Source organism: Antechinus flavipes, chromosome 4 (genome assembly GCF_016432865.1).
Source record: "Antechinus flavipes isolate AdamAnt ecotype Samford, QLD, Australia chromosome 4, AdamAnt_v2, whole genome shotgun sequence".
NCBI lineage: Eukaryota > Metazoa > Chordata > Mammalia > Dasyuromorphia > Dasyuridae > Antechinus > Antechinus flavipes.
The window spans coordinates 364,305,034-364,320,975 of NC_067401.1; the positions used below are offsets into that span (position 1 = coordinate 364,305,034).

The 15,942-nt window shown below is 41.3% G+C and overlaps 1 protein-coding gene across 1 annotated transcript in view; it reads right to left on the reverse strand.

Annotated features, from left to right (window-relative positions):
• ARHGAP30 (Rho GTPase activating protein 30) overlaps positions 1–15,716 on the reverse strand; it is a 30,571-nt gene extending 14,855 nt beyond the window's left edge. The window contains 2 exon segments of the mRNA XM_051998210.1: positions 380–482; positions 15,372–15,716. Of these exon segments, the coding sequence (XP_051854170.1) occupies positions 380–482; positions 15,372–15,468 (200 nt within the window). The 5' untranslated portion in view covers positions 15,469–15,716.
• Between the last annotated feature and the right edge of the window lie 226 nt (positions 15,717–15,942).

Sequence of the window (15,942 nt, forward strand, 5' to 3'; positions counted from 1 at the left end):
GGAGACGCTGTCGTGGAGGAGTTGTCAGAAGTCCTGGGTTGTAATTCTAATTCTGACACTTAGCAGTGTAACCTGGACCAAATTACTTAAACCCTTTGAGGCTCAGTTTTCTTATCTGCAAAATGGTGATGATAAGCGCTATCTACATTACTGGCCCATTTTAAAGATCAGATGAAATTGTGTCCGTAAAAATGCTTTATCATCAGATTAGGGAGTTAGTCCCGGTGGTAAGTGGTATTTTTTTTGTGTACTTGGGCTTAACATTTTCTGGGGAAATCTCAGAGAGGCTTCCTTGAGACAACACCTTTACGAGCTCTCTACCTTCCTGAGTTACTCCTCTCCCCAACTTCAAGTCCCGACCCCTTTCTGCTTGACTCACCGGAGTTTCTGAATGTTGGAAGACACTCCTGAGAGGCGGTAGATGCCATCCACCACTCCGTGCTCCTCCACGAATTCTGCACAGCTGCGTAGAACCTGGGGCACTGGAAACACGGAAGGGTCAGAGCAATTGAGGTAAGTGGAAGGGCAGGAGTCAGGCGGATGCAGAGAGGATACAGGCTGTGTAACAGAGGCAGGGGTCAGGAAGATGGCCAGAGAAACGGAACGTGGGAGAAACGGGGAGGTTCGGGGGTCTGCAAATTCAGAGAGATGAGAGGTTGGGGAAAAAAGGTAGAAATTGGAAGTATGAGAGTCAGAGACAGAGAGATAGGAAATGAGACGTGAACTGGACCCAGATCAGAGGTTTAAGAAATAAAAGATAAGAAAAGCTGGGGTGTCAAGGAGACAGACATCATAAATATTGATCAGGAAGATGAGTCAGAAATAAGGAGGGAAGAGATGGTGTTCAGCGTGAAAGGGCCCAGAAAGATAAGGATTAAGAGATGAGAAAGCTTGTGGCTTAGAAAGATTGAGGAAAGTCAGGAAGAAGAGACAAGATAGAGAGGGGTCAGGGAGAAGGGTTGTCAAGAGCAAAGAGAGATCAGGAAGACTGGAGAATCCCTATTACAGAGATGAGAGGTGAAAGATGCTAAAAGTTAGAAACAAAAAATTATAAATTCCTTAGTGTTGAAAGAGATTCTAAAGGTCATCTGCTCCAACATTCCACCCAATGTGGCCTATTCTTTTACCAGCAAATTGACATAAAGCTCTGTCTGATCCTTTTCAGGGATGAGGAGCCCACTGTTTTAGATATAGTCTTTCTGCTTTTTAAAGAACTCTAATTGTTGGAAAGTCTTAAATTTGCCTCTATAATTTTGATCTGGCTCTATCCTCAGAAACCACACGGAGGAAATTGAATGTATGACTTGTGATATTTCGTTTATATAGTAACCCCGCAAGTACTTGAAATCATCAATCGTGTGCCTTGTTTTCCTCATACCTCTCCAAGTCCATTAGAATTTGAGCTAAACAGTGCTTTCACAGTCACCTGGTCTATTCTCTATTTTACACACCAGGAAACCAAGTATTGCAGAGGTTTCCATACTTGCCCAAAGTCCTATAGGTAGTAAGCAACAAGGGCACCAGGTTTTCTGACCATAATTTCTACTAAATTACCCTGCTTCCTAACCCTACAGAAGAGAGATGAAGGATCAGAATCAGGATCAGACGGAAGATCAGATATAGAGAATCACGTCCTTTCAATTCAACAAAAGAAAAGAGGATCATTGAGGCATCTTTTTTTTTTTTAATGCATAGAAGAGAATAGAAAGTAAGTCAGAAATATAGATAAGCAGGACAGCTTTGAAAGTTATGGGATGAATTTACTGTATACTTAAAAAGAAAAACAAACTGTATAACCAGATCTACAGTTTCTTAAATAGTGCCTGCTCCAATTCTGCTAAAGGGAAACATGTACACAGAGAAGTAAATAGAAAATAAAAACATCTCAATAGAAGGGGCCAGGGAAGAGGAGAGCTCAATCTTTGGCTTCAGAGAAAAAGATCTGGGAAATCTAGAAAGTGAAAGGTCAGAGTTAGGGAAATTCTCAGAACAATAGAATTAGAGACGTGGCTTGAAGGGATTCTAAGATCTCAGGATTCAGAGCTGGAAAAGATTTAGAGACTAATCTCCTCATTATACCGATGAGATAAGCACATCTACATTGTGCTTTTGTTACCTACAGGGATGGTTACTCCTTTGTCCCATGATTCTGAAATGTTAAATTCTCCTCTCCAGTCACAAGCTCCTGTCCTACATTCCCCATTGCCTTACTCCTCTGAAATCTCTTTCAGCTCTGATCTCCAGTGCCTCCATTCCTACCCATCCTCTCAAGCCCGCACTTCATCCACTTCCTAATCTGTGTTTAGTCAATTCGAGGGGCACTCTCCTGTCTCCCTACCCCTCAACCCTTTCTCCCTCTCCTTGCCCATGTCCTCTCCCCTGTTTTATTGTTCTTCGTATTCCCAGCACTTAGCACTGGTCTGTTGTTGTCCACTTCAGCTATGTCCTATTCTTCATGACCCCACTTGGTGTTTTCTTGGCAGAGATACTGGAGTGGTTTGCCATCGCCTACTTCAGATCCCTCTTTCAGGGGAAACTGAGGCAACCAGAATCACACAGCTAGTGTCTGAGGTCGGATTTGAGCCCAGGGTTTCCCGACTCCAGGGCTTGGACTCCTATCCACTATCTAATCTGAAGTGTAGTAGGTGCTTAATAGATGTTTGCAGACTGACTGACTGTTCTCCTAGTTGCTTACTGGTGCTGAAGCAAGCCATGAAACTGTGCCACTGAAAACCAATGCAAATTTCATGCTGTTTTCAACTGAGTCTTCCCAGTTAAGTGGCAATTCTTCTCTTCGTTTTTATTTGATTATTATCTTCCCACTCCCAAACTTTACTATGAAAATTGAGCCTGATCATTTGCCCTATACGATACCTCACAAGCTATTTCAGCTTAATTCATTCTTTTCCTTTATTCTCCAGCTTCAGAGAATAAAGGCTCCTTTTATCTTCCAACGCTGACTCCTCTATTTCTAGACTTGGTTCCATTTCCTAGATAGTCTACATTGGCTATTATTTCCTCTCTCCTCATTTTCAGTCTCTCCCTATCTATAACTTCTTGTATAACTGCTTACAATTTTAATTCTTCCCTAATCTAAACAAACATACAAAGAACTTTCACCCTAGCTGGATTTTTGTACACTCCCTGATGATTCTCTTTCTGTCTAGCTGCTCCTTCTCAGTCTCCTTTGCTATCTAATCCAGGTCCACCCCCTCACCTTGGTATGCCCCTAGGTTCTGCTGTTGTCCTCTTTTTTTATCTCCTTATATCATCTCTGGGTTGATCTCATAATCTCCCAGGGATTCAATTAATGTCTTTACACAGATGAGTCCCAGATCTATGTATTTTGCTCCAGTCTTACTCTTGAGACCTCGTCCTGAATCAGCTTCCTATGGAACATTTCCCACCGGGTATCCTACAGACACTTCAATTTTAACAAGTCCAAAACAGAATTTATTAACTTTCCTACAAATCCAAATCCTCTTTCTACTCTTGCTATTTTTATAAAAAGCAACCTCATCTTTTCATTCCCTCTAGTTCCTAACATAAGGGACATCTTTTTCCTCTTCTCTCTCCTTCCCAGTCCAATCAACTAATTGACAGTTCTGCTCCATTCAGTTCTATGCAAGATGTCTCATTTTCTTCTTCATTAATGTGGTGGCTACTCTAGGTGAGAATGTCCATTACCTCTCATCTAGATTGTTGCAATAGTTTCCTGATGAGGTTCCCTCATCGTGTCTTCCCCTTCCAAATCTTTCTACCACTTACTACCAAAGGGATATTTCTTTTTTTTTTTAATAACTTTTTATTGACAATACATATGCATGGGTAATTTTTTACAACATTCTCCCTTGCACTCACTTCTGTTCCGACTTTTCCCTTCCCTCCCTCCACCCTCTCCTCAAAGGGATATTTCTAAAGAATAAGTCTGACCATATCAAGACCTCTTCCCTCTCCATGCTCCAGTGACTTCCTCCTGTCTCTAGGACAGGGGTGAGCAAACTATGGCCAAAGGACCATAGCCAGACCTGCAATATGTATATATCTTTGTGTGTGTGTGCTGAGGCAATTGGAATTAAGTGACTTGTCCAGGGTCACACAGCCAAGAAGTGTTAAGTGTCTGAGGTCAGATTTGAATTCAGGTCCTCCTGACTTAAGGGCTGGTACTCTATCCACTGCACTACCTGGCTGCCCCATTATACAGCCTGCAATATTACAAATAGGTAAAATATAAAAACAGATGGCAGGACATAGTTTGTTGACTCCTGCCTTAGAACAAAGTAAGTATAAGCCCCTCTGCCTGATGTTCAAAGCCTTTCATAATTGATCTCTGTCCTTTCTCTGACATATTCTCTGTGACTTTAGGAAAGTAATTAACCTCCCTAAACCTCATTTGTAAAATGATGGATATGGACTAACTTCCAGCTCTACAGCTATGATCTCATGTTCTTAAGATGTCTTCCCAGGCTAATTACCTACTCACACACTCCATGTTTTAACCAAATTGGCCCACTTACTGTTCCATTTATAAAATATTTCATTTTCCATCTCTTGGCCTTCATATAGAATGAAACCAGGATACACTCCTTCCTTATCTTAATAATCTCTTAGTGTCCCTAACTCCCTTTAAATCTCAGTTCAAATGTCACCTCCAACAGGAAGCCCTTCCAGATTCACCCTGCTGCTACTGCCATCCCTCAATTTACTTTGTGTCTCCTTTGCATATATTTTTTTAAAAATATTTTATTTTATTTTATAATAACTTTATATTGACAGAATCCATGCCAGGGTAATTATTTTACAACATTATCCCTTGCACTCACTTCTGTTCCGATTTTTCCCCTCCCTCCCTCCACCCCCTCCCCTAGATGGCAAGCAGTCCTATATATGTTAGATATGTTGCAGTATATCCTAGATACAGTATATGTTTGCAGAACCGAACAGTTCTCTTGTTGCACAGGGAGAATTGGATTCAGAAGGTATAAATAACCCGGGAAGAAAAACAAAAATGCAAATAGTTTACGTTCATTTCTCAGTGTTCTTTCTTTGGGTGTAGCTGCTTCTGTCCATCATTTATCAATTGAAACTCAGGTCTCCTTGTCAAAGAAATTCACTTCCATAGAGGAACATAGGATAGTTTATCTCTCAGACTTGTGGAAGAGAAAGAAATTTGTGACCAAAGATGAACTAGAGACCATTACTGATCACAAAATAGAAAATTTTGATTATATCAAATTAAAAAGCCTTTGTACAAACAAAACTAATGCAAACAAGATTAGAAGGGAAGCAACACACTGGGAAAATATCTTCACAGTTAAAAGTTCTGATAAAGGCCTCATTTCCAAAATATATAGAGAACTGACTCAAATTTATAAGAAATCAAGCCATTCTCCAATTGATAAATGGTCAAAGGATATGAACAGACAATTTTCAGAGGATGAAATTGAAACTATTACCACTCATATGAAAGTGTTCCAAATCATTATTGATCAGAGAAATGCAAATTAAGACAACTCTGAGATACCACTACACACCTGTCAGATTGGCTAAGATGACAGGAAAAAATAATGATGAATGTTGGAGGAGATGTGGGAAAACTGGGACACTGATGCATTGTTGGTGGAGTTGTGAACGAATCCAACCATTCTGGAGAGCAATCTGGAATTATGCCCAAAAAGTTATCAAACTGTGCATACCCTTTGATCCAGCAGTGTTTCTATTGGGCTTATATCCCAAAGAAATACTAAAGAAGGGAAAGGGACCTGTATGTGCCAAAATGTTTGTGGCAGCCCTATTTGTAGTGGCTAGAAACTGGAAATTGAATGGATGCCCATCAATTGGAGAATGGCTGGGTAAATTGTGGTATATGAATGTTATGGAATATTATTTTTCTGTAAGGAATGACCAGCAGGATGAATACAGAGAGGACTGGCAAGACTTACATGAACTGATGCAAAGTGAAATGAGCAGAACCAGGAGATCATTATACACTTCGACAATGATATTGTATGAGGATGTATTCTGATGGAAGTGGATTTCTTTGACAAAGAGACCTAACCCTTTGCATATACTTTATAATTACTTATATGTGTACTATTGTTTCTCCATATAGAATGAAAGTTCCTTAAAGGCAAAAACTAATTTTTTGTCTGTTTGGTAATTTTTTGCTCTATGTATCTCATCACAGAGTAGATGACTAATAAATTTGTTAATTGATTATTTGATCTCAGGGTAACATACTAATCTCCATTTTACTGATAAAATCCTAAGAAGAGTTGCAAACATTTGGTAACTTTGCTTCCCTACCACTCAATTATACTTTAAAAATTACAATTAATTTTTCAATTAATAGGCATTATATTCTTTCCTTCACATACCTAATCATTCCTGTAACTTGGAGCTCAGGCACAAGATCATTTTTTATTGATAGAAAATGATTATTAGTGTTTTGCTCCTGTTTAGGGGCAGATTTGGCAAGAGCCTGGGAAAACAAAGGACCTATTTTTTTTTCTGTTTTCTAGTTTCCAGTAAGAGTTCCTGAATTTACTTTTTGGGAAACTCCCTGAAGTGTCTAGTGAGGTAAGCTGGGGATAGAGACATGATCAAAGTACTCATTGCTCTGCATGTTTCTTCCTGGAGTCTTTCTCTCCCTGAGGCCCTTTTCTTGAAGAAAAGTCTGAAAGTTGGGGTGTTCTCTCTCAAGTTTAGAAACCAGAAGAGTCAGGAGCTCTTTTCTCTCAAATTCTTACCAAATCCAATCCTTCTCTCTCAGCTGAGGGAGCATTCTTTCACCTCTCATTCTTTGCACCAATAAGAAAATGCTAAAATCTGGCTTCTGACATCACAATTCTACTGCCCTTACAGATTACCCATGATCTTTTCATTGCTAAGTCTAATAGACTTTTTATGATGCTCATTTTCCTTGAATTTTTTTTCCCCCTGAGGCAATTGGGGTTAAGTGACTTGCCCAGGGTCACACAGCCAGGAAGTTTTAAGTATCTGAGGTCAGCTCTGAACTCAGGTCCTGACTTCAGGGCTGGTGCTCTACCCACTGCACCACCTAGCTACCCCTCTCCTTGACTTTTTTTTTTTTGGTAGCTTTTAACTATTATTATTATTAACTGCCTATTTTCTCAAGAGCTCCTTTCTTCCTTAGAGTCTGTACCACCATTCTCTCAAGACAGTGTCTGGCACATAGTAGGGAGCTGTAATCCTTCCTGATTGCTTCTTTTAAGTTTCCTTTGCAGATTCATCATATTCCTTCCATCTCTTCCATCTATTTTGCACCCTTTCAGTTTCTTTCCGAGGTCAGCCCCTTTGTTCTTTTATTTTCTTTACACACATTGTCTTCCCAGATTCAGTTATCATTTTTAATGCATTTAGGTTCAAATCATTATTCTGTTATGTGACCTTTGGAAATTTCTTTCACCGTCTCCAAGTCTTAGTTCCTCATTTTAAAAATGAAGCATTTTGGACTAGGGGATTTTTAAAGTCTCTTCCAACTTTGAATCCTGAAATCTCCTATTATTATTCTCTACAATCTCTCACTTGGTGATCCCATCCATTCCAAAAGGTTCAATTATTATCTGTATTCAAATGACACTAAAGTTTATACACAAAACCTAATTTGTATATTTTCCTTCTCCAAGTCTTCATGTTCATGCCTAATGGACATCTCCAAATGGATGTCCAAAAAGCATTTCCAATTCAACACATTCAACAAAGAGCTCATCATCTCTGTCCTTAAACCTATTTTTTCCTGCTCCTTTTTCCAATTTCTAGGCCACTTTCCTCTTGGGCATCTAGGTTTGAATCTCAGGGTTATCCTTGACTCTTCCCTCTCATTCAGTCCCTCCCTCCAGGTAGCAGTTGACAAATCCAATGAATTCAACTACCACTTCATATCTGTTCCCTGTTCTCTAGTCACACAACCACCCTCATATTTTATTCCTCATGATTATTCTCTTCTAATAGACTCCTAATTGATTTCTCCACTTTCAGCTCTCTCCCTTCAAAAACCTTCAGTGACTAAGATATAAGTTTGAATTCCTCAGTCTAACATTTAAAGCCCTTCATAGTTTAGCCTCAGGCCTTCCTTCTCATTTTATTTCATGTTACTTCTCTTTATGGATTATACATTCCAGTTTAAATGATCTCTTAGCTACTCCCCAAACTTGACATTCTATTAGTCACCCCTGTGCATTATACAGGCTATACCCCCCATGCCTAGAATGTACTGCCTCGTCTCTACCTCTCAGAAGCCTTCTCTTTCTTTAAAAATCTATTGGGGTGAGACTTTCCCCATGATCCTTTTTAATCCAATTGTTATCACTGATTCCTACTCCCACCCCCAACTTAAAATGTCTCCTTTCTCAAATATTCCTTTAGGATTTTTTCTAGATCTCTCCTTTGCTTCTATTACTCCTTGTCTTTTGTGATACTTCTCTGAGTATAAGTTGGATTGCTGCTCTTGCTGTCCCTGCTCCTTCCAAACCCAGGAGAATTTAAACTTCCTTCAAGCAAGAAGTGTTTCTTTATATTTCCATCACCTAGCACAGTCCCTTATAGATAATATATGCTTTATAAAATTGCATTTTAACCAAGATCACGCAGAATTAGCTAAATATTGTAAAGATAGGAGGTCAAAAAGATAAGAGATCAAAACAACAACAACAACTCTAGACCAGTGAAATACAGTCAAGAAGATGGAATTCAGATATAGTGATAAGGGATTAAAGAAAAGGATTAAAAGTGGGAGTGAGGTTGGAGATCCCAGAGTTTAGGGACACAGATCTGAGACTCCAAAAAATTTATGGGTTAGAAAGAAAAGGCAGAGAGAATAATAGCAGTTGTGAACAAAGATATCCAAGTAAATCAATGAAAAGATAAAAAGTAAATTAAGGTAGGGAAGACAAGGTCAGGGACATATCTTAGATACTTGATGTCCAGACCTTTTTCTATACCATCATCCCCTCTCCTCTGGGCAAAACAGTTCTCTCTAATTTTTTTTTGGGGGGGGTGGTAGGAGAAGAAAAGAAAAAAAGTCAGAAAGGGCTGTATGAGTTTAGCCTTAGTCACAGAATATTAGAATCCCAGAATCTCAGCTTTGAAAGGGACTTCAGAAGCAATCAAGTCCAACCCCATAGATACCAGAACAGGAAATCCTCTCTGCAACATAACTTATAAGTGGCTTGTTAATCTCTGTTTGAAGGCTACCAGTAACAGAGAACTCACTACCTTCCAGCTCACGATTGACCCATTTTAGTTTCTGATAGCTGTAACTGTGACGAAGATTTCCCTTATCTTCTCTGTAGCATCTCTCTCTTGCTACCTGTTTAGCCTTTGGAGTCCAAGTAGAAAGTCTAATCCTTTTATATGACAGGCCTTCAAACACACAAATCAATAACTACTATAATGCTGTTAAGTCTTCTCCAGGATAAACAATTTCAATTTTTTTAAACTGACAATAATAACAGCTGACATTTGTATATCTCTTTAAAGTTTGCAAAACATTTGAGAGATAGTATCTCAGTCCTCCCAGAGAAAAATACCACCAGTATTAACATCTCACTTTACAGATGATGAAATTGAGGATTAAGTGACCCACCTATAGTCCCACAGTTAGTGATTATCAGAGGCTTTTAGAAACTGGATTTGATAATGGATCTTCCTGACCCTAAGCCCTTCACTCTCTCTCCAATGTCATTCAAATAGCATGATCTCTAGGTCCATTTTTGTTCTGGTTGCCCTTATCTGAACACATTCCAGCTTTCCAAAGTCCTTTGGTACTCCAAATTTAACAATTGTGTTAAATTTAACTCTGGATATGATCTGACCTGGTTAGTGGACAGGATAAATGTTCTCTCTCTCAGCTTGGACACTAGACTTCTAATAGACCTGTTAGTGGACTGGGTTAACTGTTCTCTCTCTCATCTTGGACACTAGATTTCTCCTAATAGACCTGTTAGTGGACAGGGTAATTGTTCTCTCTCTCAGCTTGGACATTAGATCTCTCCTAAGAGACCTCTTACTGGACAGGGTAACTGTTCTCTCTCTCAGCTTGGACACTAGACTTCTAATAGACTGTTAGTGGACAGGGTAACTGTTCTCTCTCTCATCTTGGACACTAAATCTCTCCTAATAGACCTTTTAGTGGACAGGGTAAATGTTCTCTCTCTCAGCTTGGACACTAGACTTCTAATAGACCTTTTAGTGGACAGGGTAAATGTTCTCTCTCTCAGCTTGGACACTAGACTTCTAATAGACCTGTTAGTGGACTGGGTTAACTGTTCTCTCTCTCATCTTGGACACTAGATTTCTCCTAATAGACCTGATTAGTGGACAAGGTAACTTTTCTCTCTCAGCTTGGACACTAGATCTCTCCTAATAGATCTGATTAGTGGACAAGGTAACTGTTCTCTCTCTCAGCTTGGACACTAGATCTCTCCTAATAGACCTGTTACTGGACAGGGTAAATGTTTTCTCTCTCAGCTTGGACACTAGACTTCTTTGTTTTTACATATATAATTTTTATTTTATAATAACTTTATATTGACAGAATCCATGCCAGGGTAATTTTTTTTTACAACATTATCCCTTGCACTCGCTTCTGTTCCGATTTTTCCTCTCCTCCCTCCACCCCCTCCCCTAGATGGCAAGCAGTCCTATATATGTTAGATATGTTGCAGTATATCCTAGATACAATATATGTGTGCAGAACCGAACAGTTCTCTTGTTGCACAGGGAGAATTGGATTCAGAAGGTAAAAATAACCCGGGAAGAAAAACAAAAATGCAGATAGTTCACATTCATTTCCCAGTGTTCTTTGGGTGTAGCTGCTTCTGTCCATCATTTATCAATTGAAACTGAGTTAGGTCTCTTTGTCAAAGAAATCCACTTCCATAGAGGAACATAGGATAGTTTATCTCTCAGACTTGTGGAAGAGAAAGAAATTTGTGACCAAAGATTAACTAGAGACCATCACTAATCACAAAATAGAAAATTTTGATTATATCAAATTAAAAAGCCTTTGTACAAACAAAACTAATGCAAACAAGATTAGAAGGGAAGCAACAAACTGGGAAAACATCTTCACAGTTAAAGGTTCTGATAAAGGCCTCATTTCCAAAATATATAGAGAACTGACTCAAATTTATAAGAAATCAAGCCATTCTCCAATTGATAAATGGTCAAAGGATATGAACAGACAATTTTCAGATGATGAAATTGAAACTATTACCACTCATATGAAAGAGTGTTCCAAATCATTATTGATCAGAGAAATGCAAATTAAGACAACTCTGAGATACCACTACACACCTGTCAGATTGGCTAAGATGACAGGAAAAAATAATGATGAATGTTGGAGGGGATGCGGGAAAACTGGGACACTGATGCATTGTTGGTGGAGTTGTGAACGAATCCAACCATTCTGGAGAGCAATCTGGAATTATGCCCAAAAAGTTATCAAACTGTGCATACCCTTTGATCCAGCAGTGTTTCTATTGGGCTTATACCCCAAAGAGATACTAAAGAAGGGAAAGGGACCTGTATGTGCCAAAATGTTTGTGGCAGCCCTATTTGTAGTGGCTAGAAACTGGAAAATGAATGGATGCCCATCAATTGGAGAATGGCTGGGTAAATTGTGGTATATGAATGTTATGGAATATTATTGTTCTGTAAGAAATGACCAGCAGGATGAATACAGAGAGGCTTGGAGAGACCTACATGAACTGATGCTAAGTGAAATGAGCAGAACTAGGAGATCATTTTACACTTTGACAACGATATTGTATGAGGATGTATTCTGATGGAAGTGGATTTCTTTGACAAAGAGACACTAGACTTCTAAGACCTGTTAGTGGACAAGGTAACTGTTCTCTCAGCTTGGACACTAGACTGCTAATAGACCTATTAGTGGACAGGGTAAATGTTCTCTCTCTCAGCTTGGACACTAGATCTCTCCTAATAGACCCGTTACTGGACAGGGTAACTGTTCTCTCTCTCAGCTTGGACACTAGACTTCTAATAGACTGTTAGTGGACAGGGTAACTGTTCTCTCTCTCATCTTGGACACTAAATCTCTCCTAATAGACCTTTTAGTGGACAGGGTAAATGTTCTCTCTCTCAGCTTGGACACTAGATCTCTCCTAATAGACCTGATTAGTGGACAAGGTAACTTTTCTCTCTCAGCTTGGACACTAGATCTCTCCTAATAGATCTGATTAGTGGACAAGGTAACTGTTCTCTCTCTCAGCTTGGACACTAGATCTCTCCTAATAGACCTGTTACTGGACAGGGTAAATGTTTTCTCTCTCAGCTTGGACACTAGACTTCTTTTTTTTTACATATATAATTTTTATTTTATTTTATAATAACTTTATATTGACAGAATCCATGCCAGGGTAATTTTTTTTTACAACATTATCCCTTGCACTCGCTTCTGTTCCGATTTTTCCCCTCCCTCCCTCCACCCCCTCCCCTAGATGGCAAGCAGTCCTATATATGTTAGATATGTTGCAGTATATCCTAGATACAATATATGTGTGCAGAACCGAACAGTTCTCTTGTTGCACAGGGAGAATTGGATTCAGAAGGTAAAAATAATCCGGGAAGAAAAACAAAAATGCAGATAGTTCACATTCATTTCCCAGTGTTCTTTCTTTGGGTGTAGCTGCTTCTGTCCATCATTTATCAATTGAAACTGAGTTAGGTCTCTTTGTCAAAGAAATCCACTTCCATAGAGGAACATAGGATAGTTTATCCCTCAGACTTGTGAAGGAGAAAGAAATTTGTGACCAAAGATGAACTAGAGACCATCACTGATCACAAAATAGAAAATTTTGATTATATCAAATTAAAAAGCCTTTGTATAAACAAAACTAATGCAAACAAGATTAGAAGGGAAGCAACAAACTGGGAAAACATCTTCACAGTTAAAGGTTCTGATAAAGGCCTCATTTCCAAAATATATAGAGAACTGACTCAAATTTATAAGAAATCAAGCCATTCTCCAATTGATAAATGGTCAAAGGATATGAACAGACAATTTTCAGATGATGAAATTGAAACTATTACCACTCATATGAAAGAGTGCTCCAAATCATTATTGATCAGAGAAATGCAAATTAAGACAACTCTGAGATACCACTACACACCTGTCAGATTGGCTAAGATGACAGGAAAAAATAATGATGAATGTTGGAGGGGATGCGGGAAAACTGGGACACTAATGCATTGTTGGTGGAGTTGTGAACGAATCCAACCATTCTGGAGAGCAATCTGGAATTATGCCCCAAAAAGTTATCAAATTGTGCATACCCTTTGATCCAGCAGTGTTTCTATTGGGCTTATATCCCAAAGAAATACTAAAGAAGGGAAAGGGACCTGTATGTGCCAAAATGTTTGTAGCAGCCCTGTTTGTAGTGGCTAGAAACTGGAAAATGAATGGATGCCCATCAATTGGAGAATGGCTGGGTAAATTGTGGTATATGAATGTTATGGAATATTATTGCTCTGTAAGGAATGACCAGCAGGATGAATACAGAGAGGACTGGCGAGACTTACATGAACTGATGCTAAGTGAAATGAGCAGAACCAGGAGATCATTTTACACTTTGACAACGATATTGTATGAGGATGTATTCTGATGGAAGTGGATTTCTTTGACAAAGAGACACTAGACTTCTAAGACCTGTTAGTGGACAAGGTAACTGTTCTCTCAGCTTGGACACTAGACTTCTAATAGACCTATTAGTGGACAGGGTAAATGTTCTCTCTCTCAGCTTGGACACTAGATCTCTCCTAATAGACCCGTTACTGGACAGGGTAACTGTTCTCTGTCTCTTAGCTTGGACACTAGACTTCTAATAGACCTTTTAATGGACAAGGTAACTGTTCTCTCAGCTTGGACACTAGACTTCTAATAGACCTATTAGTGGACAGGGTAAATGTTCTCTCTCTCAGCTTGGACACTAGATCTCTCCTAATAGACCCGTTACTGGACAGGGTAACTGTTCTCTCTCTCTTAGCTTGGACACTAGACTTCTAATAGACCTACAATGGCATCCACTCCTTTGGCTGACATCTTACATTGCTTATTTATATTGAGCTTGCCATCCACTAAGACCCCAGATCATTCACATGAATGTTACTGTTGCCAACTACTCTGCATTCTGCCCAGTATCTTCCCTTCTCACTCTCCTCCAAAGAAACCCTAAACATTCTGATTCAAGGAACCAAGTGAGGGCTCTGTGTTGACTGTAGAGGATAAGCAGCAGCATCAGAAAATAGAGAACAGATGGAAAAGCTGAGGAAGAGGGCAAGAGCAAAACTGGAAAGCAGGCCTCAGTTCTGGAGCTTTTTCTCCTCTTAGCCACAAATAATTAATGTGCAAATTAAATCTTCTCTATGGGAATAAATCTGGAATCAGATTATCAAGGTAATCTCAAACCTATTAGGAGAGGAAGATCTAGATAGAGACTCAAAGGTTGGGGAATAGCCTCTCTTAATTTGAGCCTTGGGATAAGAGGCTTCCCTCTGAGGGAGGAGAAAAGGGGAACAAGGTAGTTTGGGAACTTGAGGTAGTAGGGCTAAGAACCGGAAATGAGCTGGGAAACCCCACTACAACCACCACCCCTTCGCAGGCAGTCACAGGGGATTGAAGGGGAGAAGAGGAAATGACAGATTGGGGGGGAGAAATACAACTGTGCCTCTTTCTGGGAGGAGCCCCAAGTGTCTCGGACAGGGGAGAAGTCAGCTAGGCAGCCAGGATGTCTCGGTCTGGTCCTGTATGATGGCTTTTCTGCTCCCTCTGACTTTGACCCCACTACGAGCCTGGATATAATGGGGACGGAGAGGTGGTGTGTGGGGAATTCACATTAGTCCCACCCGTCCGGGTCTCCAGTGCCATCCTAGTCCCTCTCTGCAGTGCCGTGTCCCCACAACAGAGCCCCTTGTTATCTTCCTGTGGGTCCCATTTACTGTTGAGAAGGGAAGGGTCCAGAATCCTGGATCCTCAGAGTAGCCTCTCATGGGCTTCAAAGGCCGACCCCACTGTCTCCATGGCTTCTCGATCCCACTGTTACAAGTCACACTTCTCCAAGCCACCGCAAGCCTAACTCTTCGGCCTTCCTTGGAGCCCCCCCAAGCCCTGGAGCCCTCCTGTGTCCCTTCTCCCCTTCCTGTCAGTGTCTTCTCTCCCCTCAGCAGCCTCCTTATGCCCTTGACATGCAGCCCAGAGGATGTGCCGGCACTCCCTCGGGGGACCCTCGGCCTTTCCCCCCTCTCCAGAGGATCCAGAGCCCCTCCAGAACCTTAGCCCGGCCCAGTCCCGGGCCTGCCTCTCCCCTTCCCCTGAGCGGAGCCCTTACCCTCCTGGCCCGAGTGCTGCAGATGCTCCAGAAGGTCACACCCAAACACCCGCTCCTTGGATCCGCCTTTCTTCTTGCCCCTCTGCCGGGACTTCATGGCCGGAGCTGAGGGGTCCCAGCCTCCCCTCCTGAGCCGCTCGCCTCACACCCGCCGCATGGGGCGCCCCTGTCCCCCGAGCCCGCTCCGGCAGTCCCCGGGCTTGGCCCAGGCAGGGGGGCTGGGCCCTGGGCTGAGCTCCTCGAGCTCCTCGGCCCCCGGCCTCACGGAAGTGGCTGTGGAGGAGGAAGCTGGCGGGGCCCTAGTGAGAAGTGTCGTCTCGTGGCCGGGCCTGGTGCTCACCCTGCTCGCCCCGCTCAGCCCCTGGGTGGCAGTGGGGGTGGGGAAGCAGGAAGCCGAGCAGCTCCCCAAACCCGCTTCCTGTTAGAGCATCACTTGCAACCACAGGGCCTGGGGTGGGGCAGCTGGGGGTAGGGGGTGGGGCAGGGACTGATGGACACACATCCTAAAATCATAGAATCAAAGCGGGCCGGATCCGGAGGGCATCCTCGGGATCACCAGGCCAACCCCATC